Source organism: Phaseolus vulgaris, chromosome 11, assembly GCF_000499845.2.
Source record: "Phaseolus vulgaris cultivar G19833 chromosome 11, P. vulgaris v2.0, whole genome shotgun sequence".
NCBI classification, from domain to species: Eukaryota; Viridiplantae; Streptophyta; class Magnoliopsida; order Fabales; family Fabaceae; genus Phaseolus; species Phaseolus vulgaris.
In genome coordinates this window covers 51,534,320-51,559,026 of record NC_023749.2, presented here as the reverse complement: position 1 = coordinate 51,559,026, position 24,707 = coordinate 51,534,320, and the positions used below count along the sequence as shown (strand labels likewise).

General features: G+C 33.1%; 4 protein-coding genes across 4 annotated transcripts; 3 read left to right on the top strand and 1 right to left on the bottom strand.

Annotated features, from left to right (window-relative positions):
* The first annotated feature begins 6,497 nt into the window (after window positions 1-6,497).
* Window positions 6,498-7,605, top strand: LOC137823740 (cytosolic sulfotransferase 15-like). Its single transcript, XM_068628995.1, has one exon. The coding sequence runs from the start codon at window positions 6,501-6,503 to the stop codon at window positions 7,515-7,517; it is 1,017 nt and encodes a 338-aa protein (XP_068485096.1). The 5' UTR covers window positions 6,498-6,500; the 3' UTR covers window positions 7,518-7,605.
* A 3,173-nt stretch (window positions 7,606-10,778) lies between these two features.
* LOC137809799 (cytosolic sulfotransferase 15-like) lies at window positions 10,779-11,762 on the top strand. The gene has a single exon (XM_068610877.1). It carries the CDS (start codon window positions 10,779-10,781, stop codon window positions 11,679-11,681), a length of 903 nt encoding a protein of 300 aa, XP_068466978.1. The 3' UTR covers window positions 11,682-11,762.
* A 3,066-nt stretch (window positions 11,763-14,828) lies between these two features.
* LOC137823734 (rust resistance kinase Lr10-like) lies at window positions 14,829-18,599 on the bottom strand. Its single transcript, XM_068628983.1, has 4 exons — window positions 17,385-18,599; window positions 17,200-17,253; window positions 16,365-16,388; window positions 14,829-16,266 (listed from the first exon to the last, which is right to left on the bottom strand). Exons 1-4 carry the CDS (start codon window positions 18,211-18,213, stop codon window positions 15,029-15,031), a joined length of 2,145 nt encoding a protein of 714 aa, XP_068485084.1. The 5' UTR covers window positions 18,214-18,599; the 3' UTR covers window positions 14,829-15,028.
* Window positions 18,600-19,156: 557 nt separating this feature from the next.
* Window positions 19,157-23,192, top strand: LOC137823712 (putative disease resistance RPP13-like protein 1). Its single transcript, XM_068628951.1, has one exon. It carries the CDS (start codon window positions 19,363-19,365, stop codon window positions 23,047-23,049), a length of 3,687 nt encoding a protein of 1,228 aa, XP_068485052.1. The 5' UTR covers window positions 19,157-19,362; the 3' UTR covers window positions 23,050-23,192.
* The last annotated feature ends 1,515 nt before the right edge of the window (window positions 23,193-24,707 follow it).

Here is a 24,707-nt window from a genome sequence, read left to right as displayed (position 1 = left end):
GAAAAATTTTTTCTCCTGAAATTTCTGATTAGAATCTAGACTGAATTTGGGGCAAAACGTGATAAAGTTCAGGTCAAAGGGATGAGCATTCACCTAGCTAGAAAATCAAACAATTTCACACACAAACGAACCTTCGTTTCAGCCCTGGCAGTGATGAATAAAAAATTTATTGAAAATCTTGTGGGACGAATTTGGGACTCAAGTCTCAGCAAAAACTCAATGGACACAATGACGAATGTCTGGTAAAATTTTCAGCCCAAAATACCCAAGGAGTAAGGCGTAGTAAGTCCCAGACCAAGAATGGACAAAACTGGTTTTCCGAAAACAAAATGTCCTGGCTTTTCTTCCCCATATATTCTTTTCGTTATTTGTTTATGGACCTGCCACCTTACTTTGGTGGAAACAACATATGAAAGTACTTGTGTGAATTTTTTAAATGCAATACGAACCTAGAAGAAAATTGCAGAAAGTAGGCGAAATTTCGCAAGTTTTGGTAAAGGATAGTTTTGGTTTGTGTAAAATTCTCCCAAAATATATTTTTCTTGAAATTCCAGGTAAGAATCTCGATTGAATTTGGGACCAAACGCGAAAAATTTCAGGTCAAACGGATGAGTGTTTAGGTAGCAAAAAAATCAAACAGTTTCACACACAAACGAAACTTTCTTTCAACCCTAGCAGTGATGAATAAAAAATTTATTGAAAATCTTGTGGGACGAATTTGGGACTCAAGTCTCAGCCAAAACTCAATGGACACAATGACGAATGTCTGGTAAAATTTTCAGCCCAAAATACCCAAGGAGTAAGGCGTAGTAAGTCCCAGACCGAGAATGGACAAAACTGGTTTTCCGAAAACAAAATGTCCTGGCTTTTCTTCCCCATATATTCTTTTCTTTTCGTTATTTGTTTATGGACCTGCCACCTTACTTTGGTGGAAACAACATATGAAAGTACTTGTGTGAATTTTTTAAATGCAATACGGACCTAGAAGAAAATTGCAGAAAGTAGGCGAAATTTCGCAAGTTTTGGTAAAGGATAGTCTTGGTTTGTGTAAAATTCTCCCAAAATATATTTTTCTTGAAATTCCAGGTAAGAATCTCGATTGAATTTGGGACCAAATGCGAAAAATTTCAGGTCAAACGGATGAGTGTTTAGGTAGCAAAAAAATCAAACAGTTTCACACAAACGAAACTTTCTTTCAACCCCAGCAGTGATGAATAAAAAATTTATTGCAAATCTTGTGAGACGAACTTGGGGCTCAAGTCTCAGCCAAAACTCAATGGAAACAATGGCGAATATCTGGTAAAAATTTCAGACAAAAATACCCAAGGAGTAAGGCGTAGTAAGTCTCAGACCGAGAGTGATCAAAACTGGTGTTCCGAAAACAAAACGTCATGGCTTTTCTTCCCCGTATATTCGTTTTGTGATTTTTTTATTGACCTGTCTCCTTACCTGGGTGCAAAAAAACATATGAATGTACTTCGGTGAATTTTTTCAACGCAATACAAACCCAGAATAAAATTGCGAAAAGTAGGGCGAAATTTTGAAAGTTTTGGTAGAGGATAGCCTTGGTTTGCACAAAATTTCTAGAAAATTCTTCCGAAAAATGTTTTTTCCTGAAATTTCAGGTTAGAATCTCGACTGAATTTGGGGCAAAACACGATAAAGTTCAGGTCAAACGGATGAGTATTCACTTAGCCAAAAAATCAAACAGTTTCACACACAAACGAACCTTCCTTTCAGCCGTGACAGATATGAATAAAAAATTTATTGCAAATCTTGTGAGACGAATTTGGGGCTCAAGCCTCAGCCAAAACTCAATGGAAACAATGACGAATGTCAGGTAAAAATTTCATACCAAAATACTCAAGGAGTAAGGCGTAGTAAGTCCCGGACCGAGAGTGAACAAAACTGGTTTTCCGAAAATAAAACGTCCTTGCTTTTCTTCCCCGTATCTTCTTTTTGTGATTTTTTTATGGACCTGCCACCTTACCTGGGTGAAAACAACATATGAAAGTACTTGTGTGAAATTTTGAAATGCAATACGCACCTAGAATAAAATTGCAGAAAGTAGGCGAAATTTCGCAAGTTTTGGTAGAGGAGATAGCCTTGGTTTGTGTAAAATTCTCCCAAAATAGTTTTTTCCTGAAATTTCAGGTAAGAATCTTGACTGAATTTGAGACAAAACGCGACAAATTTCAGGTGGAATGGATGAGTATTCACATAGCAAAAAAATCAAACGGTTTCACACACAAACGAAACTTCTTTTCAGCCCTGGCAGTGATGAATAAAAAATTTATTACAAATCTTCTGGGACGAATTTGGTGCTCAAGTCTCGGCCAACACTCAATGGATATAATGACAAATGTTTGGTAAAAATTTCAGACCAAAATACCCAAGGAATCAGGCATAGTAAGTCTCAGACCGAGAGTGAACAAAACTGGTTTTCCAAAAACAAAAAGTCCTAGCTTTTCTTCCCCGCATTTTCTTTTTGTGATTTGTTTATGGATCTGCCTCGTTACCTGGGTGCAAAAAACATATGAAAGTACTTGTGTGAATTTTTTCAACGCAATACGGACCCAGAATAAAATTGCAGAGAGTAGGGAGAAATTTCGCAAGTTTAGGTAGAGGATAGCCTTGGTTTGCACAAAAGTGTTGAAAAATCCGTTCCGAGCAACTTTCATTTTTTGTCTGACTTCTCCGTCAAAAGATATCATATTTTGATGTTTTTTTAACCTAATACTCACTAAATGAAATCTCCACAAACCCCAAACTACTGACAAATCAGCACATAACACATGCAAATCGCCATCGTCGTTCCGAGCAACTTTCATTTTTTGTCTGACTTCTCCGTCAAAAGTTATCACCTTTTGAAGTATTTTTATGGTCATTTGAAGTTTGTTTATCCTAATATTTACTAGATGAAGTCTCCACAAACCTCAAACTACTGACAAATCAGCACATAACACATGCAAATCGCCACCCCCGTTTCGAGCAATATTCATTTTTTGTCTGACTTCTCGGAAAAAAGTTATCACCCTTTGAAGTTTTTTTATGGAATTTGAAGTTTGTTTATCCTAATATTTACCCTTTGAATTTTAAGATTATAAATATCATATATTTCATTATTTTAGTTGGCAAAACCTTTATTTTAAACATAAATCTTGGTAAAAAAAATTTGATTTATTCTTATTATTACTATATAATTTTATATAAAATTATAATAGTTGTTGGAAATATATTTTTTACCAATGCTACGCGTATAATTTTGATAAATTTTTCTTTGTTAGTAATCTTATTAATATATTTGTACGGAATTATAATAATACACGTTTATTTTCTGGGAGCTATGAATTGGTTTGATGAAGAGAAAGCACAAAATCTATCTTCTTCGTTGGCTAGACGTGTTAACAAGGTGATTATGACTTATTTTCTTTAAAAAGAGATTGGTTTGACAATGGACAGAGTTATAGGTTTTATTTTCTCTTTCAATTGTGTGAAAAAGGTTATAATTCTTATTTGAATAATAATATTTATTGTAATAATCTATCTCTAAAATTTAACTATTTTTCCAATTCTTTTCTAATAAAAATAGTACTTTAAAGTAATATTTTACTTTATTATATCATTAATAGAGGATTTTCTGATAAATGATTTGATGACAATGTTAGTCTCTAAACTGTTTTCTGATACACATCATTTAATGTAATATTTTCTTTATATTATTATATAATAAAAAAAATCATAAAATAATAACCGAATTTAAAAATTAAAATTAATTAATTATATTAATTAAATTAGATATTAGAGATTAAATTTTTTTATATCTAAATCATTTTTATTAATTATTAATAAAATTTAATAAAATAATTTATAAATTTGTATCTAAATTAATTATCTAAATTTTAGCGATTAATATTTTAAATTTTAAGTTAATCTTTAAAAAAATTATTAGAAACTAATTTAAAATATAAAATGGTAAGTAACTAAAATCTTAATAACAAAATAATTTTATAAAATTTTATTAATAATAGAAAGTAATTTAGAATTAAGAATTTTTTTAATTTATAAAAAATTTAATTTAATTGTATAATAATTAATTATTTTGATCTTTAAAATTAGTTTTTATTTTATAATTTTTTTATAATGTTAATAGTGAGGATTTTTTTGTGGTAAATGATTTCATAAAAATATATGTTAGTTGAAGAAGATGTATCTTGTTATTTGAAAGAAACACATATATCTCTAAGGTTAACATCTTATAAATATTTTATTTAATTTATTAATTTTTATCAGTCAAAAAAAAAAAAAAGTGTGTGAGCATTAACTTGGTGTCCCTACAGTAGCAGCAGGGGTGTTGTTCATTATTTATCATTTACCCCACCTATTTATATGTCTGCCACCCCTTTTTTTAACAAATTTTTGGACCAGATTTAATTTGCATTTTCAAAAATTTCAGTTTTTGGCTGTTTGAGTTTTTAAGATAAACATTACATTTATTGTCAGTTTTTGGATATTTAATTTAACTTATTACCTCTTCTTCATTCCCACCACATCTTATCCTTATCTATTTAACTATCTCCTATAACTTAACTATATCTAGTGACCATTTTATCTTTATCTGTTTATAATTATCTCCTATAATTTAAGTTCAAGTATGTCTAGTGAGTTCCAAAACCTTCTATTATAATTAATAATATTGTCACCCTCAGAAATTACTCAAGAAATTAGATACTAACGGTGGTCTAATTGAGGTTGTCTCTGTAGGTAATGTTAAATTTTAGTAATATTTTATATTAAAATATAGATATTTATGAATATTAATTGTTAAAATAAGTATGAAATAATTAATAGTTTATTAATTTATACATTTTTACATATTTTGTGATTTTTAATTGAATAGGAACAATTTTTTTCTAGATTTTGAGTTAATTTAACCATTCTAGAGAAGAATGGAGATAATTGGGTAAAAGAAAAATATACAAAACTAAAAAGAGAAAGCTAGAATGCATGAACACTCACTAATGTTGCCCAAATGAGCAAAAGAGTCGTCTCACCACCTGTTGAGCTTGCTCAAGTGAGCTATATCTCGCTTGAATGAGATAGCACTAATGAAATTGGGTTGAACGACGTTTTGCTCGCTCAAGCGAGCCCATTCTCGCTTGAGTGAGAATTCACTTAAGCCCAATCAAATTAGGTTAAATAGGGGGCTTGAGGCACAACCCTAGTGTGCAAGATTGAGAGGAAAACATCATTGAGTGACTTGTAACCCAATTAGGAGAATAGGAAGTGTGAGAAACATTAGAGGAGACAGTCAGTCGTCAATCTCCCTGCGTGTAACAGTCATCATGTGTGGCTAATTCTACCCTTTAGGATTGAGAGTAATCTGTTCAAACTCTTATGTATTGAGGTGATATCTAAACATAATATTTTGTTCTTGATTGATGTTTGGTATTTTTGTTTTTCTTTTAAATGCTATTGGTTTTCATAATATTGAATCTTATACTTGACTGGAAAGCATTTTAGGGTTCTGACCTAAACTATAAATAATATTTAACATATTTGAGTGTTAAGAATCCATGTTAGGAAGCATCTTAATAATTTTATATACGAGAAATCGATATAAATTATTTTTATACGCACATCAATATCAATCAAAGAGCACAATATTCTCATGCTAATCAAAATACAAAAAAGTGAAAAGGATGAAATCAAATTCCTATTTTCCCAATTGAAGTAACAACTATGTAACTTATTTTCTTGTTAATCCATGCCATCATAACAACTCTCAACAAACTTACAAACTTTTATTATTCTATTTTACATTTACTAAATATTTTACTTGATATTTTTTTGTTTGGTTTGATATCTTTCATTATCTAATTATTAATTCTGACAACGGATGCACGTACCTAAAAAGTCATCACGGAGGGGTAATGTCATTGCCTCCCCATTCCACTTGATTCTTGGTTCCAATTCCTTCAACATTAGCAAAAAAGAAAAGTGTGTGAGCATTAGCTTGTTGCCCCCACAGTAGTGGTAGGTGTTCTTCATTATTTCTCATTTACTCTACCTATCAATTATATATCTGCCACTCCTTTCTTTAACTAATTTTTTTACCATATTTAATTTGCATTTGTGGTCAGTTTTTTTGTAGGGTTAGCATTTTTTTGGATAAAGTTAGTTAATTTCAAAAGTTTTTAAAAAAGTATTTTCTATAAAAGATATTTAAATTATTACTTTATTTTACGTTCTTTTAAAATTAAAATATTTATACATAATATTTATAATATTATTCGCATTTTTAAATTAATATATTCACAATTTTTTATAATATTATTTTATTTCTTTTAATTTGATTTTTTACTTTTATAGAAAATATTATTTCATAAATATTTGGTTGTGATTCCGAACAAACTAAATACTACAATTAATACAAGTAAAAAGCTGGAAATCTAGAAACTAGTTGAAAATGTTCTATAAAAGCTACCTCTTGCTAAGCTATGTTTTCATCCAATTCTAGTATCAAAGCTACTCCAATGTCTTTGGCAAGTGACAAAGAAGCAAATGAAGAAAATGAGTTCATCCTCTCCCTTCCCAAGGAGAGGGGTTTTAGTTCATCTCCCTATCTCTATCTATTTCAAGATTTCTGGTGCCTACCATCTCGTATTCAAGGTGTGAACAACTCTCAAAAACATTTTCATGCAAAAGACAATGATGTTTTTCTTGCCAGCTTTCCAAAATCAGGTACTACATGGTTGAAAGCCCTTGCTTTTGCCATTGTAAACCATCAACGTTTTTCCTCTTTCGACCACCATCCATTACTCTCTTCCAATCCTCATCAACTTGTGTCCAGCCTTGAATTTATCTTGTCTCATGATTTGCATGACCAACTTCTTTCCCTTTCCAACATGAGTGAGCCAAGAGTTCTTGGTACTCACTTACCATTTTCTTCTTTAGCTGAATCCATCACAAAATCCAGTTGCAAGATCATTTATATATGTAGAAATCCATTTGATACTTTTGTTTCGTTATGGGAATTTGTTACTAAAATGAAGTCAGTGTCTTCACTTGAATTCACTTTGGAGGAAGCATTTGAAAACTATTGCAACGGGATAACCGTGTTTGGTCCATGGTGGAGGCATATGTTAGGTTACTGGAATGAGAGTAAAACTAGACCAAACAAAGTTTTGTTCTTAAAGTATGAAGATCTTAAAGAGGATACAGTATTTCATGTGAAAAGAATTGTAGAGTTCTTGGACTCTCCTATCATTCAAGGAGGAGAGAGTAGCACAGTGATTGAAAACATAGTCAATCTATGTAGATTTGAGAAGATGAAGGATTTGGAAGTGAACAAATCAGGATATATAGACAATATTGTAGAGAAGAAGCACTTCTTTCGGAAGGGTGAAATAGGAGATTGGATAAATTACTTTTCTCCTTCTATGATAGAAAAGTTATCCAAAATTGTTGAAGAAAAATTAGGTGGATCAGGTTTATCATTTAAAGTGCATTCTTAAATTCCAATGTAATATGAAACTAGATAAGAGCTAACATGTTGTATCGTGCAGATGAAATGATATTCGATCTTTCTTTTTGCTAAATAAAGATGTGTTTGTTAGTTTATTTTTACATTTTTATGTGAGGTTTGGGAGACACTATGAGTGCATAAACAAAGGAAAGAAGGATGTCTAAGTCACGTAAATTTGTTCAACCTGTCATCCCAAAATTTGATGGTCATTATGAGTTTAGGCTCAACGGAAAATTGTAGTTGAGGTTACATTGAAAGATTTGAAGGTAAAACATTACTTAATAGAAGTCAGTTAAGTTAAGAGGAACTCAACAATCTTAATAGAAAAACAGTGGAAATTACACTCCATATTTCTTTAAGGATACGTTTAAATTATTTTACAAATTATTCTAATTTCAAAAAGAAAAAATCTTCTCTACTGAAAGATAAAAGCTACTAAAATCACTTAATAAGAAGTATTTTTCATTTGGTCTTTTACTGTCTCCGCGATTAATTATAAACTTTAAAAAACTGAACAAAGTTTAACATACACCTATAGATTAACACAATATTTTTCAATTAATTGGATAAGAAAACCAGAATAATGAACTAGGAACGAAACATAAATCTGACTACACTTCAATTTAAGACACAAAAGAACATGCTCTAGTTTCAAATTCTTTTCCAAAACCAGAGTTCCTTCATTAAAAAACATGGGCTGCTTCTTCCTGCACCTCCATACCTTCTTCTCTCACCTCCATAGATTTTCGTATTTCCAAAAATGCTCCTCTATAATATTCCGGATTACATAATCCGGAAGTTATTTTTCAAATTTGTAATTAGCTTCTGGATTATATAATCTAGAAGTCTTTTTTCAGATGCATGATTACTTTCCGGATTACATAATCTGGAAGTCTTTTTTAACTTCCGGATTACATAATTCGGAAGTCTTTTTTCAAATGCGTTTCCGGATTACATAATCTGGAAGTTATTCTATGAGGTGGCACAAGAAGGGTAAAAATGTATTTTCATGTTGTGTATGGAGGTGCCAGAAGAAAATATGGAGGTGTAGGAAGAAACAGTCAAAAACATGTGACCTTTGCACCATTTAGAAATGGCAAATTCTTCCGGCACCATATCAATTCTAACATACACCCAATTTACTATTTAAAATGACAAAAATACCCCCACAAATGACGAAAATAACCTTAGATATAAAGAGGGTGTGGATAAAAATTACTTTCAAAACTCTTTTTACGGAAATATTCTGGATTTAAATTTCCAGAACACATTTTTAAATTTAAGAAATTCTTATCTGGAATATATTTTCAATTTTTTGTTTTGGATTTTTTTATCTGGAATGTATTTTTTTAGTTTTAAATTTTATTTATTATTTTAGATTTTTAAATACAAAATAAGGGTAATTTTGGAAATTTAAAAAAAGTGATATGGTGCAGGTTAAAAGTGATATGGTGGAGGAAGAAATTGCCTTTAGAAACCCAACCAAAGATGACACAATATAATGTGAGGCGAAGCCCATGTGTCAATAATCCATGATAATAAATTTTTACAAGAGTTCAACATGCTAACTATAATGTGGCTCATTGTTCTTCATTCAAATTACCAATTTTATATCAGAATCAATCAAACATATTTTTTCTACCTTTAGCTCCTAGTGCTTGGAGAACATTCACTTGAGTACTATGCATAACATATCTTCATTCATTGTAATTGGATTTAGGTATTTACGTTATTCGGATTGTGTTTTGAACTCATTGCATAGGAATCAATACTAGTCATGATGTTGTATAATGCTAACAAAAAATGGTTAATTCCCCAATGTTGTTTTCATTCCCATGATATATATATATATATATATATATATGATAATTCTAGTAATATTTATTGTTAAAGCTTCTGGACCTCCATTAGGCCCATACTATTTTTCTGTTTTTTTGCCAACTTTTTAGGCACCGTTTTTCTATATATACTCTTTCATTTTTCTATTTGACACTGAATTACTTTTACGCTTCTATATAATACTCTTCATTCTCACTTTCACTTTTATCATTCTTTTCTTCTCTATGTTCTCTCTCATTCACTATGATTAGGGTTCTTGTTCACACTACTTCTCGCATTCAGTATTGCTCTAATAGTTTGGTTCTTGATTGATTTTGTTTAACTTAAGTAAAAAAAACCTTTGTTATTTTATTAAGATTTTGAAATGTACCTTTAAAATTTAACAAAGGTTAAAAAACATCTACATAAGAAATGTTAAAAAGAATCTCAGTTAATTAAATCAATTTTCACAGTCATATTAATTTCCGTTAAATAACTTCTTGTAGTGATATTTGTTCGCAATTATAATAATTTATTTCCAAAATTTAACTAATTTTCCAATTCTTTTCTCATATAAATAGTATTTTAAAGTAATATTTCACTTTATTATTGTTATGTTAAAGCAAGAGGAGAAGTGTCAATGAAATCTAGTTCTTTGTGATTGTTATATTTTTTGGTTTGTAATTTAGAAGATGAACAGGTTATGATATTTCTGAAATATTATTTTTAATTTATTTATTTGTTGATGATTGCTCATTTACCCAACCTATCAATTATATGTCTGCCACCCCTTTCTTTAACTAATTTTTGACCAGATTTAATTAATTTGATTAGGTTTTATGAAAAAAATAAAAAAATTAAAGTTAGTTAATTTAGATTTAGGATTTAAAGTTTACTTAATTTTAAAAAAATTTAAAAAGTATTTTTTATAAAAAAAAATATTTAAATTATTATTTTATTTCACGTTCTTTTAAAATTAAAATATTTATACATAATATTTTATAATATTATTTGCATTTTTAAATTAATATATATTCACAATTTTTTGGAATATTTTATTTCTTTGATATTTTTTATAGAAAAAATATTTAATAAATATTGGTTGTGATTATGAATAAAAATTATTTTTCTATCATATGGAAGAATAAAAGGTAAATCCGAAAAAACTAAATACCATAATTAATGCAAGTAAAAAGCTGAAAATCTAGAAATTAATTTAAAAAGTTCTATAAAAGCTATCTCGTGCTAAACTATGTTTTCATCCAATTCTAGTATTCACTCATCATTCATATTGAAGCTACTCCAATGGCTTTGGCAAGTCACAAAGAAGCAAATGAAGAAAATGAGTTCATCCTCTCCCTTCCGAAGGAGACGGGTTTGAGTTCAACTCCCTATCTCCATCTATTTCAAGATTTTTGGTGCCCAACATTTTATGTTGAAGGAGTTAACAAGTTTCAAAAATCTATTTCAAGATTTTTGGTGCCCAACATTTTATGTTGAAGGAGTTAACAAGTTTCAAAAACATTTTGATGCAAAAGACAACGATGTTTTTGTTGCCAGCTTTCCGAAGTCAGGTACTACCTGGTTGAAAGCTCTTACTTTTGCAATTGCAAACCATCAACGTTTTTCCTCTGTGGACAACCATCCATTACTCTCTTCCAATCCTCATGAACTTGTGCCCTACCCTGAATTTATGTATTCTAATGATATGCATGACCAAATTCTTTCCCTCTCCAACATGAGTGAGCCAAGACTTCTTTCTACCCACTTACCATTCCATTCATTACCTGAATCCATCACAAAATCCAATTGCAAGATCATTTATATATGTAGAAATCCATTTGATACTTTTGTTTCAGCATGGGAATTCTTTACTAAAATAAAGCCTGAATTCACTTTCGAGGAAGCATTTGAAAAGTATTGTAACGGAATAACCGTGTTTGGTCCATGGTGGAGTCATATGTTAGGTTACTGGAATGAGAGCATAACTACACCAAACAAAGTTTTGTTCTTAAAGTATGAAGATCTTAAAGAGGATACAGTATTTCATGTGAAAAGAATTGCAAAGTTTTTGGACTCTCCTATCATTCAAGGAGAAGAGAGTAGCACAGTGATTGAAAACATAATAAAACTATGTAGATTTGAGAAGATGAAGGATTTGGAAGTGAACAAATCAGGATGTATATTCGATGTTCTTGAGAAGAAAAATTTCTTTCGAAAGGGTGAAATAGGAGATTGGATGAATTACTTTTCTCCTTCTATGATAGAAAAATTATCCAAAATCATTGAAGAAAAATTAGGTGGATCAGGTCTATCATTTAAAGTGCATTCCTAGATTCCAATGTAATATGCGAGTCCACAAGAGCCAACATGTCGTATTGTGTAGAACAAATGATATTGTGATCTTTACTTTTCATAAATAAAGATGTGTTTTTACGCTTTGGATAAATAAAGAACTATGTTTTTATATCTTCAGACCAATAAAAAAAATTATCTACCTTCTAACTTCTTGTCTCTTACAATTTTTTTAACTATGACTCTCGAGTTCTGTATTAAGAATTGTTCAATGTTGTATATTAGGCAATATAATAGAGAAGAAACAATTCTTTCGGAATAGTAAAATAACTACAACAGAAACATCATTTTTCAATGGTAAAAGATGGACGAAAATTAAAGAAAAAAACGACAAATAAACGTTGGTTATGCGTCGATCAAGAAGTCGACAAGAAAAACGTGGAAGCAAAGTTAATTTGTGTCGGCCACTGAGAATGACGCAAATAGCATGGATTAAACCGAAGTGAGACAAACACGAATATTGTGACATAATCGACGTAAACGAGGATGAAATATTGTTGGTCAGACCGACGCAATGTATCAAAAACACTAAAATGCGTCGACCAAGCAGAATGCAAAAAGAATAAAAATAAAAATAAAAATAAAAGCTAGCGTGGGTCTGACCCACACAAAAATGCAAGCTAGAAAAATATATTAAGGATTAATAATGATTTGTGTGGGTTTGGCTTACGCATAAAATCTGGAAAAAAATGCAATTTATTTTTATTTCTCTACTCGTTTTCACCGGTAAAAAGTTTTCATATTCATTCAGAAAAATCATCCAATTCATTTAAATATCTAGATAATTATCTATTTCATTCCACTTATTCAAACCATTAAAATCATTCAAATATCGAAATAATTTCTAGTCAAACTAAATATTAATGCATAAAAGAAAACTTGGCAATTAAAATGTATAATGTTACTATAAAATAAAGTATAAAATAAAATTGTAAATTAAAAATTAACCAAAAGTTCTAGAACTCTAAATGTACCATGATACAATTATATAAAAAAGTACTACAAATTAAAAATATGAAATGTGTCCCATGAAGTAGAAATACCACTGATGTGATCCATAAAAACCTGTAAAAAAATACAAACAGTGTGAATAACTAAAATATTTAGTATATAATAGAATAGTAAAATAATTCAACTTAAAGTATGGGATGCACTTCAAGGAAGGGGTTGGTCATCATACTCTAGAGCATACTGATGGTGCAATTGACTTGTATTAGTGGAAGCATTACCACGTTGTTACCAAGAATGCATACTTTTGACCCCACATACTAACTTCTACACGAAGTTGTTGATTTTCAGTCAATTGATCAAATTGAGAAGCGTCAAAACCAGAGGAAGGCCGAGAGGGAAGAGAGTCCTTGGCGGAAGTTACCAACCAAGTCTGTCGTACCATAAACTTAACCTCTACTCTTTCTTCCAACAACTTCCTTTCAAGCTTGAAGCTTTGTTGTATGATCTACTTGATGGACATCAGTGCTTGAGTCTTGAGAACTATTTGCTTGAAGGGTTCTCAAGCGCTCATGATAGCTTTTCTACACAGGTCATTAGGAGATGGAAACGTTAGGAAATTAAAAAAACCTTAGACAATAACTTATATAAGTTTCACGAGCATGAGTATCAACCTAGTCACCCTTCTTGTTTGTGTGGGTAACCATAAAGAGTTCATCAGGTTCAGGGGGATGACCATATTGGCGCTTCTAATAATGTTGTACAATTAGAAACAGTATATGTTGTAAAAGTAAAATGAATTACATGTAAGAAAGTGATGAGTGCTTACCAAGATCACTGCAATATCTAAATGTATATCTAAATGTGATTTTCGGCCTGTGGAGTGCAATGCTCCACCATGAGTTGAAGCCCTATTAATTTTATTCTAAGTTGATTTTTATTTGAACATTTGAGTATCCCAATAGTTCGGAAGTTCAACCCATGTCTATTCGCCTATCCATGTAGGTCAGCTGGCCTTTGTCATGACTTTGGTCAACATGTCACAAAGTTGTTTTTTGGTTTGGACTCGTAGATTTTGTAAATAATCATCAAAGGGTTTTCATGTGCTACACTGATCTGGGAATTTATTGAGACAAAATAATCCACTTTTTCATTTTGTTTCCAAAATTGCATGAGAATTGATTTTCAAGAAAAAAAAAACGTTCTTTTTATTCCACAACACAGCTAAAATATAGCCAAAAGTGGTTTTACCTTGTACATTTTTATTTCTGATTGAAGTATGCATATATGTTGAGTAATGTGAAATTAATTTCATTGCATTATAGGAGACTGTCGTTGACATGAATATGGCATAATTTATTCCAAGAATAGGAGAAAAAAAATCTTAAAACTAGTTTGAGTCGAAAGTTTTAAATAGTTTCCATTCTTGATTTTCTCGCTTGAGTCTGAAACTTAGTTGAGCAAGATCTTGTGTGGATTTAATTTTATAACTCTTTATTTTCAAGATATTAGAATTATATAAAATGAATAAATATTACTTGAAGTATTATATTCAATAAAAGTAAAATATCTATGTAAATAGGATAAAGGTCCACCATTCTTTCATGTCACATTTCATCTTGAGATATTGAAGAAATCTGGTATTATGGCCCCAAAGCCAGTATTTCAAATAAAATTTGATGAACATGCTAATTCCGGATATCCCTAGGCACTGCAACATCGAGAGGGGAACCTTTTTAAATGCTGGTTCATCAGCCAGAAAAAAGGCCACTGATAATTGGAACAAAAACAATGACATATTTTTGGAAAACAACTAACAAGAGATGATTCATTTGTGTTTAAGTGTCTATCACTAGGGAATCTTCATATATCATAGTGTTCATATATAAAAAGAAAAATGATTAAAGGTGCAGCAAGTGTAACAGAAGGGAGTGAAAAATGAGTAATTATCAGCATGGCAGCAAACTTGGTGAATGATGTAAAACTGAACTCAAGAAGCTTTGCCTGCACAGATTGCCAAAATGCCAAAACTAAAGACTTGTATGCATATATAAATTTGGCAAAATAGACATGATTTTATCTCATGTCCAATTAAACTCACTTTATCTGAGAGTCTTTAGTCATCCATAAGTGCAACTGATAGTTCTTTGAAACCCAAAGTTTTGCCAACAGCTTCACGTACATTTAATTTGGAGAATCAATTTATTCAAATATATTATCAAATGAAACTTTCTTGGTCATGATGTATACTAGGGAACAATAAATATAATAGCAACAACTCTAAAATTAAAAACCTTTTTCCCTGTTAACAGCTAAGTCCTTCCAAATCAAACTGTTAAAGGACGACCAACATTTAGCTCTAAGCAATTTTCTTGTTCGTCAAATCGTTGCTCTCCCATGGATGTTAGTGTTGGTTTTGCCAACATATTCGCTAGAACTAGTTGAACCACTCCATGATGTTTGGTTTGAGTTGTCTCCACAGTCATGTTCAACTGTTTCATGGGGATAATAAACAGGCTTAGGAGGCATTTCAAGACTTTCAACTTTTTCTTCAAGCATCTCCACAACTCTCTTCATTGTAGGACGGTCATTTGGTTTCAGTTGTATACACCAAAGCGCAACTACATACATTTTTTTCACCAAAATCTTATCCTCTTCTGAGGCATCTTCTATGTGAGTCTCTTTTTCATCTTTAATTTGATCATATATCCAAAAGGGGAAGTACTGTTGGCTTGAATGTTCTGCATGAGGATTTGAGTTCCTTCTCCTACTTCCAATTTCCATCAAAAGCATTCCAAAACTATACACATCGGCCTTATTGGATACTCCACCAATATTATTGTAGAATAGTTCTGGAGCCATGTAACCTAAAGTTCCTCTAGCCATAGTTAAAGCAACAGACGTATCTTCGCAAGAATATAGCTTTGCAAGTCCAAAATCTGAAACCTTTGGAATGAAGTCATCATCTAGAAGAATATTATGAGGCTTAATATCAAAATGTAGAATTTGCACATCACAGCCTTGATGGAGATAAGCAATCCCACGAGCTATGCCAAGAGATATTTCATATGTTTTCTCATAACTTAAAGGGATACTTTCCTCTTTGGAGAAGATGTATTTATCCAATGAACCATTTGGCATGTAGTCATAAACTAGAGCACGCTTTTGTCCTTCAGCACAATATCCAATGAGATGTACCACATTCACATGATGTATTCTTCCAATGCTAGCCACTTCATTCATAAAATCTTGTCCATCAGCTTTCGATTTTTTCAACATCTTTATTGCTACTTCTGACCCACTTCGAAGTTTTCCTTTGTATACAGATCCGAAACCTCCTTCACCCAATTTAACTTTGTAACCTCTGCTCATTTTCTTAATTTCTCTGTATTCGTACCTAATAGGATTTAGATTGTTGTTTAGCAAAAAAGTTTCAATGTTTTCATACATCGAGTAATGCCTACGTCGCCACGTATGGATAAATAGTGCAAGCAAAAGTGTCACTCCAAATAAAAATCTTGCAGCCACAAATATTAGAACAGGGGCTATTAAAATCAAATCTCCTTCCACTTTCCATTTCGAGAAGTGCTGTGAACGTGTTATTCTATAGATTAGTCCTGTGAGGATAGATTTCATTGAATGTGTAAGGAAATAAACCATGGTTGGTCTAATAAGTAAGTTTATTCAAATATGAAATCAGTTGACAAGCCATTACCCATTATGAAGAATTCAACATAGCCTGCAAAATAGAAATATAATAGTATCAAAAGAAAAGAACACTCAATATTCAAAGGATATATACTTTGGATACAGTATAAAAAAACTTAAGTTTTTCTTTTTCCACCAAATGTCTATGTCTAAAGATTCTATGCATTTCTAGCGTCATGCAATGCATTCAAATAACTTTTTGGTTTCTGATATATCTGGTGTTTGGGGAATGAAGTTCATGGTCTTTTCCCAAAATCATTTTCAAACAAATATATCTTGGTTAATGTTGAAATGAATTTGGAAATATCGTGAATGCATAATGGCAATATAGATGATGCCTTATGGCTGGGGAATTATTAGCTTTGTTTTTGGGATTGTAAGTTTTTTGTGGGAGCTGGGGAATAGGATCTGTATAAACCATTTCATGCAGAATTGTTGGAGTTTTGAAGAATTTTTCTGAGTTGGATCATAGCCTTGCTGGTTTTGTTTCTTTGGGAGGTTTCTTGCCTCTTTTGTGTAAAAGGGTTTGAGCATCCATCAAATGCTCCCTTTTAGTTAATTATGTTTTGCAGGAAAAAAGAAAGATGATGCATTATGGAGGAATGCTCTGAAAACTCCCATTGAACATCCCTTCAAGGCTTTTGTTTAGAAAATCCTGTCAACTACTTGTGAGTTCAGTATAGAACGATTTGGGTTTCAAAATTTATTAACTTTGATGCACAACTTTCAGGTTATTAGAACGAATAGTACAGAAGTTGTATAGCTTACTAATTAATCAAAATGATGAACTTTAAGCAGTCATTACAAACTGAAAGAACAGAGATATGGAAGAGACATCTTACGTGCTATATAGTTTAGAATTCCAACTGCATATTGAAGAATCTGGTGTTCAATTCCTTAAACAGAAAAAGAAAACATTAGCTTATATTGTAAAGACTAAAGCTATTTCTTTGTACCACACCTTTTATTAAATTTTGTACTTCACAAAAGAGACAGAAAAATTGCAGGTACAAGAATGTTTTCTCACCACAGTGCCTCTTTTCCAATCCTACGCCCAAAACTTGGCAATAGGAATCTTGTACACATCCAATTTGATGAGTGGTTTGATTGATGAGGCATCTCGCACCCTTTCCACATTGGTCTGTACAAATAACTGGCATCACCCAAGACAACGAAAACCCATTATGCAGGCAGTCATGGATATGAGCATAGGAAAGGTTGTTGCAATGGTTATTGTTTGTAAAGGTAGCAGACTGTAAATGGCAGCCAACCTTGATGTCCATCATTGTGAATTTAGAAGAAGAAGAAAGAACAGCATAGACATGGCCTCCAGAATCACAAAGTCTGCCATTCACTTCCACGTATCGAGGATCATCACTCACTGGATCACTGCAGTTTAGAAATGCTACATAAGGAGGCCAATCAGGAGTCTCATTCCCATTCCAGAAAGTTAGTGGATCGGTGGCGTAACTTTGAGGACCACCAATGTAAGTGAAGTTCCATGTAGAGATGAAATAGCGAGGAATGAAGCAAGCAGTGTCCTCCTCAAGACCTGCATCACTCAATTGGATCTTGTATGTTTCATAGTTGATATTCTGAACATGGTATTTCCCTGAAAATAAAGTGAACACTGTCACATTCTTTACACAATCTAGTTCGTACCTTGGGAGGCCGCAACCAGGTGGGTCGCCTTTGAGTCGGAAAGGATAACTAATGTTGCCAATTTTGCCACAGGAAGAAGGAGCACAGAATGGACGATCCTGGGCACCGTGAGTTTGCCGGAATAGCACAATAATGATAGCCACAAGGGCAAGCAGTGATTGTGCAGAGCCCCAGAAAGAAGATAAGACCACCATTGTTGACCTCTGGTGGTGTAAGTGGAGAAGATAATAGTTAAATGATTCACCAAAATGAACTAATAATGGAGGAACTTGTTAAAATTTTGATACAAAAGAATAATATTATATCATGAACTTTCAAAGTGGTTCTCCACGTTGACTAACTGTTCAATATCTTTAGTTATTTAAATCACTAAGATCAGTACTTATGTACTTTATTTTGATTTTAAATTTCTTGTTAATGTATATTAAATTAAATAATTTAAATAATGCAGAACGGTCGGTGTTTCTGTGGGCTCCTATGGTACATGTTGAAGCTGTTTAGAGTTTTACAGTATGCAGCAAAAACGAATCTGAATGTTAGAGACGTCTCTGCTACGGAAGCATGTGATAAGAAAGAACCAGTGCCGCGTCCCTATTCAATTCCCATCTTTTTCTAGGAAACAAAAAGCTTCATAACAAGTGGTGTGGCAGAAATGGATTCTGAAATCTATGACTCCCACGTGGCACCTGATCCAGATGATATGGATGTGAAGATAACACTAGACACAAAAAAGAACTTAGTAATATACTGTAAATAATAACATCCACCAAGTCAACAATGGTGACATCAACAATAACATAATCCTTATTTTCATTAGTTCGGGGTTAGTTACACAAACTAAACAATGTTGTTTGTAGTGTTCTAAAAATATACCAAATATGTTGCTAGATTTACCTTGTTATGGGATTACTAAGGGTGAAACTTCCATGGATAAAAATCTAACTTAAAAGGAAATACAACTATTTTCTCTATTCTATCTTTTCTTTGCTTTCTTTTTTATTATTATCTCATTAGTCTCTGTAATTATGAATTAGTCTCTTTTTATTTATCTTGTTCTTCCATGGACCCCATTCAATCCAAGTGGAGAAGGATGCATGTGATTCATTTTCTACTCTTGTACGTAATAACTCACAAGTCTTGGAATTCAGTAATGCTTTTCAATGACAGAGCCGTGGAAACACTCGACACCTTTTGCTTGTTGACGAGCCATCGTGGAAAAATGCCCACCAAGCTTATTACTAAACTTTAACTCAAGCCCATCATTCAAAACTTAGCTTATTACTATTATTTCCATTGCAGTCCCTTATCAGTTTCATTTATCCACTCCCTTTCCTATTCTTACCATGGCAGAAATTGTTACCGGTGCTCTTTTTTCTGTTTTCCTCGATAGGACTATTGACACTTTGGCTTCCCGTTTTGTCCACATATTCGGTGCAAGAAAACACAATAAGAAGCAACTCAGCCACTTGAAGATGAAGCTCCTAGCCATTGATGTTGTGGCTTTTGATGCAGAGCAAAAGCAGTTCACAGATCCACGTGTGAGAGATTGGCTTCTCAGGGCCAAAGATGTTGTGTTTGATGCAGAAGATCTCTTGGAGGAAATAGATTATGAACTCTTCAAAACCCAAGTGGAAGCTGAGTCTCAGAGTGCTACTAACAAGGTGTGGAATTCCCTCAAATCTTCTTTTGTCACTTTCTTTGAAAATGAAATTGAATCCAGAATGGAACAAGTCACTGAAGACCTAGAAGATCTTGCAACCCAAAGCGATTTTCTAGGTTTGAAAAAGGTTAGTGGTGTTGGGGTTGGATCGGCATCGAGTAGTAAATTAACATATACATCTTTGCCAAATGAAAGTGTTATGTATGGCAGAGATGAAGACAGAGACTTTGTGTTTAACTGGCTCACATCTGACACTCATAGAAACCTATCTATACTTTCTATTGTGGGCATGGGTGGGTTGGGTAAGACCTCACTTGCCCAACATGTATTCAATGACCCAAGGATTGAAGGTAAATTTGATATTAAAGCTTGGATCAGTGTTCCACAGGAATTTGATGTTCTCAATGTATCAAGAGCAATTCTTGACACAATTACTGGTTCAACTGAGCATAGTATACAGCAGGAAGTGGTTCAGAGAAGACTGAAAGAAAAATTGACGGGGAAGAAATTTCTTCTTGTTTTGGATGACAATTGGAACGAAAACCAATCTAAATGGGAACAAGTGCAAAAAGCTCTTGGTTTTGGGGCCCAAGGAAGTAGGCTTCTTGTGACGACACGCAGTAAGAATGTTGCTAATGCCATGCGGTCAGAAGAACACCTCCTGCAGCTATTAAGAAAAGACTATTGCTGGGACTTGTTCGCAAAACATGCATTCCAAAATGTTAGTCCTCAACCGGATCCAGACTTCGTGGAGATTGGTAAGAAGATAGTTGAAAAATGTAATGGGCTTCCTTTAGCCTTGAAAACAATGGGAAGTCTATTACACAATAAATCATCCTTTTGGGAATGGGAAAGCATTATGAAAAGTGAGATATGGGATTTGTCAGAAAATGATAGTGATATACTCCCTGCTTTAAGATTGAGTTACGTCCACCTTCCTTCTCATCTGAAGAAATGTTTTGCTTTTTGTGCCTTATTTCCCAAGGGTTATGAGTTTGACAAGGAGTGTTTAATTCAACTGTGGTTGGCTGAAAATTTTCTAGAAAGCCCTCTACAGAAAAAGAGTCCTAAAGAAGTTGGAGAACAATATTTCAATGATCTGTTATCGTGGTCCTTCTTTCAACAATCCGGCAACGAAGCGAAAGAGCATTTTATCATGCATGACCTTCTGAATGATTTGGCAAAATACGTGAATGAGGACATCTGCATCAGGTTAGGAGTTGATGAACCAAAAGGTATACCCAAAACAATCCGTCATTTGTCATCTACAACCACTCGTGATTTACATTTTGATGGGTTTGGGAGTTTGATTGATACTCAAAAGTTGCATACATTTATACAAACAGCTTGGGAGTGGCATTGCACGATGCCAATAGATGACCTGTTTTCCAAATTTAAGTTGATACGTGTCTTATCTTTGTCTAACTGTTGTAATCTTACAGAGGTGCCTAAATCTGTAGAAAATCTTAAGCATCTCCGTTCATTAGATCTCTCCTATACTGACATAGAAAAACTTCCTGACTCAATAAGTTTACTCTATAAGTTGCAAATACTGAAGCTGAACCACTGTACAGAACTAGAGGAGCTTCCCTCATGTTTACATCAACTCTACAATTTGCGTTGCCTTGAATTTATAAATACTGGAGTGAAAAATGTGCCACCACATTTGGGAAAGCTGAAGAATCTCCAAGTATTGATGAGTTCGTTTGACGTTGAGAAAAGTAAGGAATTCAGTATTCAGCAATTAGGAGAACTGAATCTCCATGGAAGTCTAACAATTCATGAGCTGCAGAATATTGAGAATCCCTCTTATGCATTAGAAGCAGATTTGAAGAACAAACCACACCTTGTGAAGCTATATTTAGAGTGGAATATTATGAGCAGCTCCTCTATTGATTCAACAAAAGCTGGGGATGTAATTGAGAATCTTCGACCTTCAAAACACTTGAAGGAGTTATCAATATGGTACTATATTGGTAAACAATTTCCAAATTGGTTACTCGATAATTCATTACCAAATCTGGTGTCCTTAGAGCTGCGCAATTGTATATGTTGCCAACGTTTTCCTCCGCTTGGTCTTTTGCCGTTTCTGAAGAAGCTGGAGATTTCAGGGTTTGATGAGATAGTGAGTATTGATGCTGATTTTCATGGCAACAACTCTTCTTCATTTAAGTCCCTGGAAAGGTTGGAGTTCCAGGATATGAAACAATGGGAAAAATGGGAATGCCAAGCTGTGACAGGTGCTTTTCCAAATCTTCAATTTCTTGTGATAAGAAATTGTCCAAAGCTGAAAGGACAACTGCCAGAGCAACTTGTTCCTTTGAAAATACTACACATTACAGATTGCCAACAACTTGAGGCTTCCACTCTCAGAGCTCTTGATTTAGAACTACGTGACTGTGGAAAGCTGCAGTTGGACTGTGCTACAATGAAAAAACTCAGAATGGAAAAAGCATCATTGCTGGAAATTGTTAGGTCCAACACTCTTGAAGACTTGCGCATTGATTCACCCCTGGACTCTCTACTGACCTTTCAACTGGATTTGTTCCCAACACTCAGGACGCTTGATTTGTGTGGGTTTGATAATCTAGAGATGATTTCACAGAGTCTCATCCTTAATCATCTAAAAAAGCTGACACTCAAGAATTGTCCTAAATTTGAATCATTGCCTGGAAGCATGCATATGCTGCTTCCATCTCTCAGGATGTTATACATAAGAGACTGTCCAGGACTAAAGACATTCCCTGATGGAGATTTCCCATCAAATCTCCAGACTCTCACAATAAAAGACTGTCCAAAACTTGAGTCCTTCCCTGATGAAGGTTTCCCATCAAATCTCCAGACTCTGACAATAAAAGGTTGTACAGAACTGAAGTCGTTCCCTGAGGGAGGTTTTTCATCAAATCTAGAAGAGCTGAAAATAGAAGACTGTCCAAGACTTGAGTCCTTCCCTCAAAGAGGTTTCCAATCAAATCTAGATTACATAACTCTCAAGAATTGCTCTAGGCTTGTTGGCTCACTGAAAGGAGCTTTCGGAGACAGTTCTTCTTTGAAAAACTTGTGGATTGATAAGCTGGTTGCAAAATGTTTTCCTGATGAAGATTTGCTTCCAGTCTCTCTTACTTCTCTATCCATCTATCATTGTCCAAATCTAGAGAAACTGGAGTACAAGGGTCTCTATCAACTCTCATCCCTTCAAACAATGACACTTTTTGACTGCCCCAACCTCCAACGCCTACCAGAGGAGGGTCTTCCCAAATCAATTTTAAGTCTTACAATAAAGCAGTGTCCTTTGCTGGAACAGCGTTTCCAGAAAGAAGGAGACGAAGACTGGGAAAAGATTGCGCACATTCAAAAACTGTACATATAGTAGTGATGTTGTTTGTTATACAAAATCAATCCCTGCTAATAGTTATAGATTAACTTGAATTAGTATAAATAATAATGTTTAGAATATATTTACACTTTGTAGATTTAAAGTATTCAATATATGTGAATCCCTTAAATGCATTAGCAGCAGATTTGAAAATAAAACAAACATTGTGAAGCTACAGTTAGAATGGAATTTGAACCAACACCCTAGTTATTCGTTGAAAGAGAGGGAAGTACTTCAGAATCTACTACCTTTGAAACACTTAAATCTTTGTCAATCAGCAACTATGGTGTACTCAATTTCCAAGTTGGTTATTTGATAATTCATTATCCAAACTTTTAGCCTCACTTGAAAGGGATTTGGGAACCAACACCTCTTTGGAAACCTTGTCGATTGGAAACATGAATGTGAAGTCTTTTCCTGAAGAAAGTTTGTTGCCACTCTCTCTTACTTCTATGTGGATCTATAGTTGTGGAGATCTTCAAAATCTGGACTACAAGAGTCTCTGCCTCCTCTCTTTTCTTGAGGAACTGATTCTTGAACACTGCCCCCAACCTCCAATGCTCTACCCCAATCCATTTCAACTCTCCAAATTGGGTAGTCCACTGCAAAACAGAGTTGCCAAAAACCAAAAGGCAAGGACTGAGGAAAGATTGCTCACATTGACAGCAAACTGGTTGATAATTAAATCAGTTAGATGAACTAAATTTCGAAATTACTCAAGTACCGATTCTAATATGTCTACCCTTTTCATCAGGTCACAATTCCATGCACTATCATTCCAGATTTTGAAATTCAATCTTCTTTATTGGAATGGTATTTCACTCTCAAAGTTGACATTTAGCAAACAACAGCAACAACACATGTTATACCTAAATTTTATTACTAGTTTGTTGAAGGAGGGTGTGTGAACTGCCTTCCTCATTCACACATCTTTGTTTAAAAAAAAATTATGTTTTACATGCTAGAATTTCTATTATCAATATCCACTGTTGAAATAGAATTCCAATCAAATGTGTAGCTTGTATTTAGGACAGTGTAGGAAATTGGTGATTGGTGAAGGTGGTGATATGCAGAAGTTTTAGAGTCTATTGAGGGAAGAGAACTCTATATATCATTAAGAGTATGGTGGTTTCATCTTTGACTTGTTGGATAAGCCTGCCCTCTTCTCTGTTTACACTTCTCACATTTTTTTTAAGTAATTGTGTTTCTCATTGTCCAGATTTCTTGCAAAGTATTCTTTTACTGAGCATTATGAACTTAGTCTTCATCATTGCACAGCTTCCTCTGAAGTAGATTGGGTTTCTTTTCCATGTCTCTTCTCAATTTTCAAAATTTATGTTTTATTATGTTAAGAACATATTGTGTAGTTTTCTATCATCAAACGTTTCTTGAATTTCCTAACCCTAAGAAGGAAATTCAAGAAGCTTCAATGGAACAATAAACTTGTTGGTAAATGATTGCCAATTTTCTGGTTTGCATGCATGTCAAACAATTTTGTGCCTGTATCCATAATGTGAAACCATCAAACTTTACTGCTATGACAAGTTAGTTTTTAGTTCTTACTATATTATATTCTGCAATGACCTAATGAAGTTCCTTTAAATTATATTTTTGCATGCACTTTCAACCCATCTAATTCATATCTAGATATC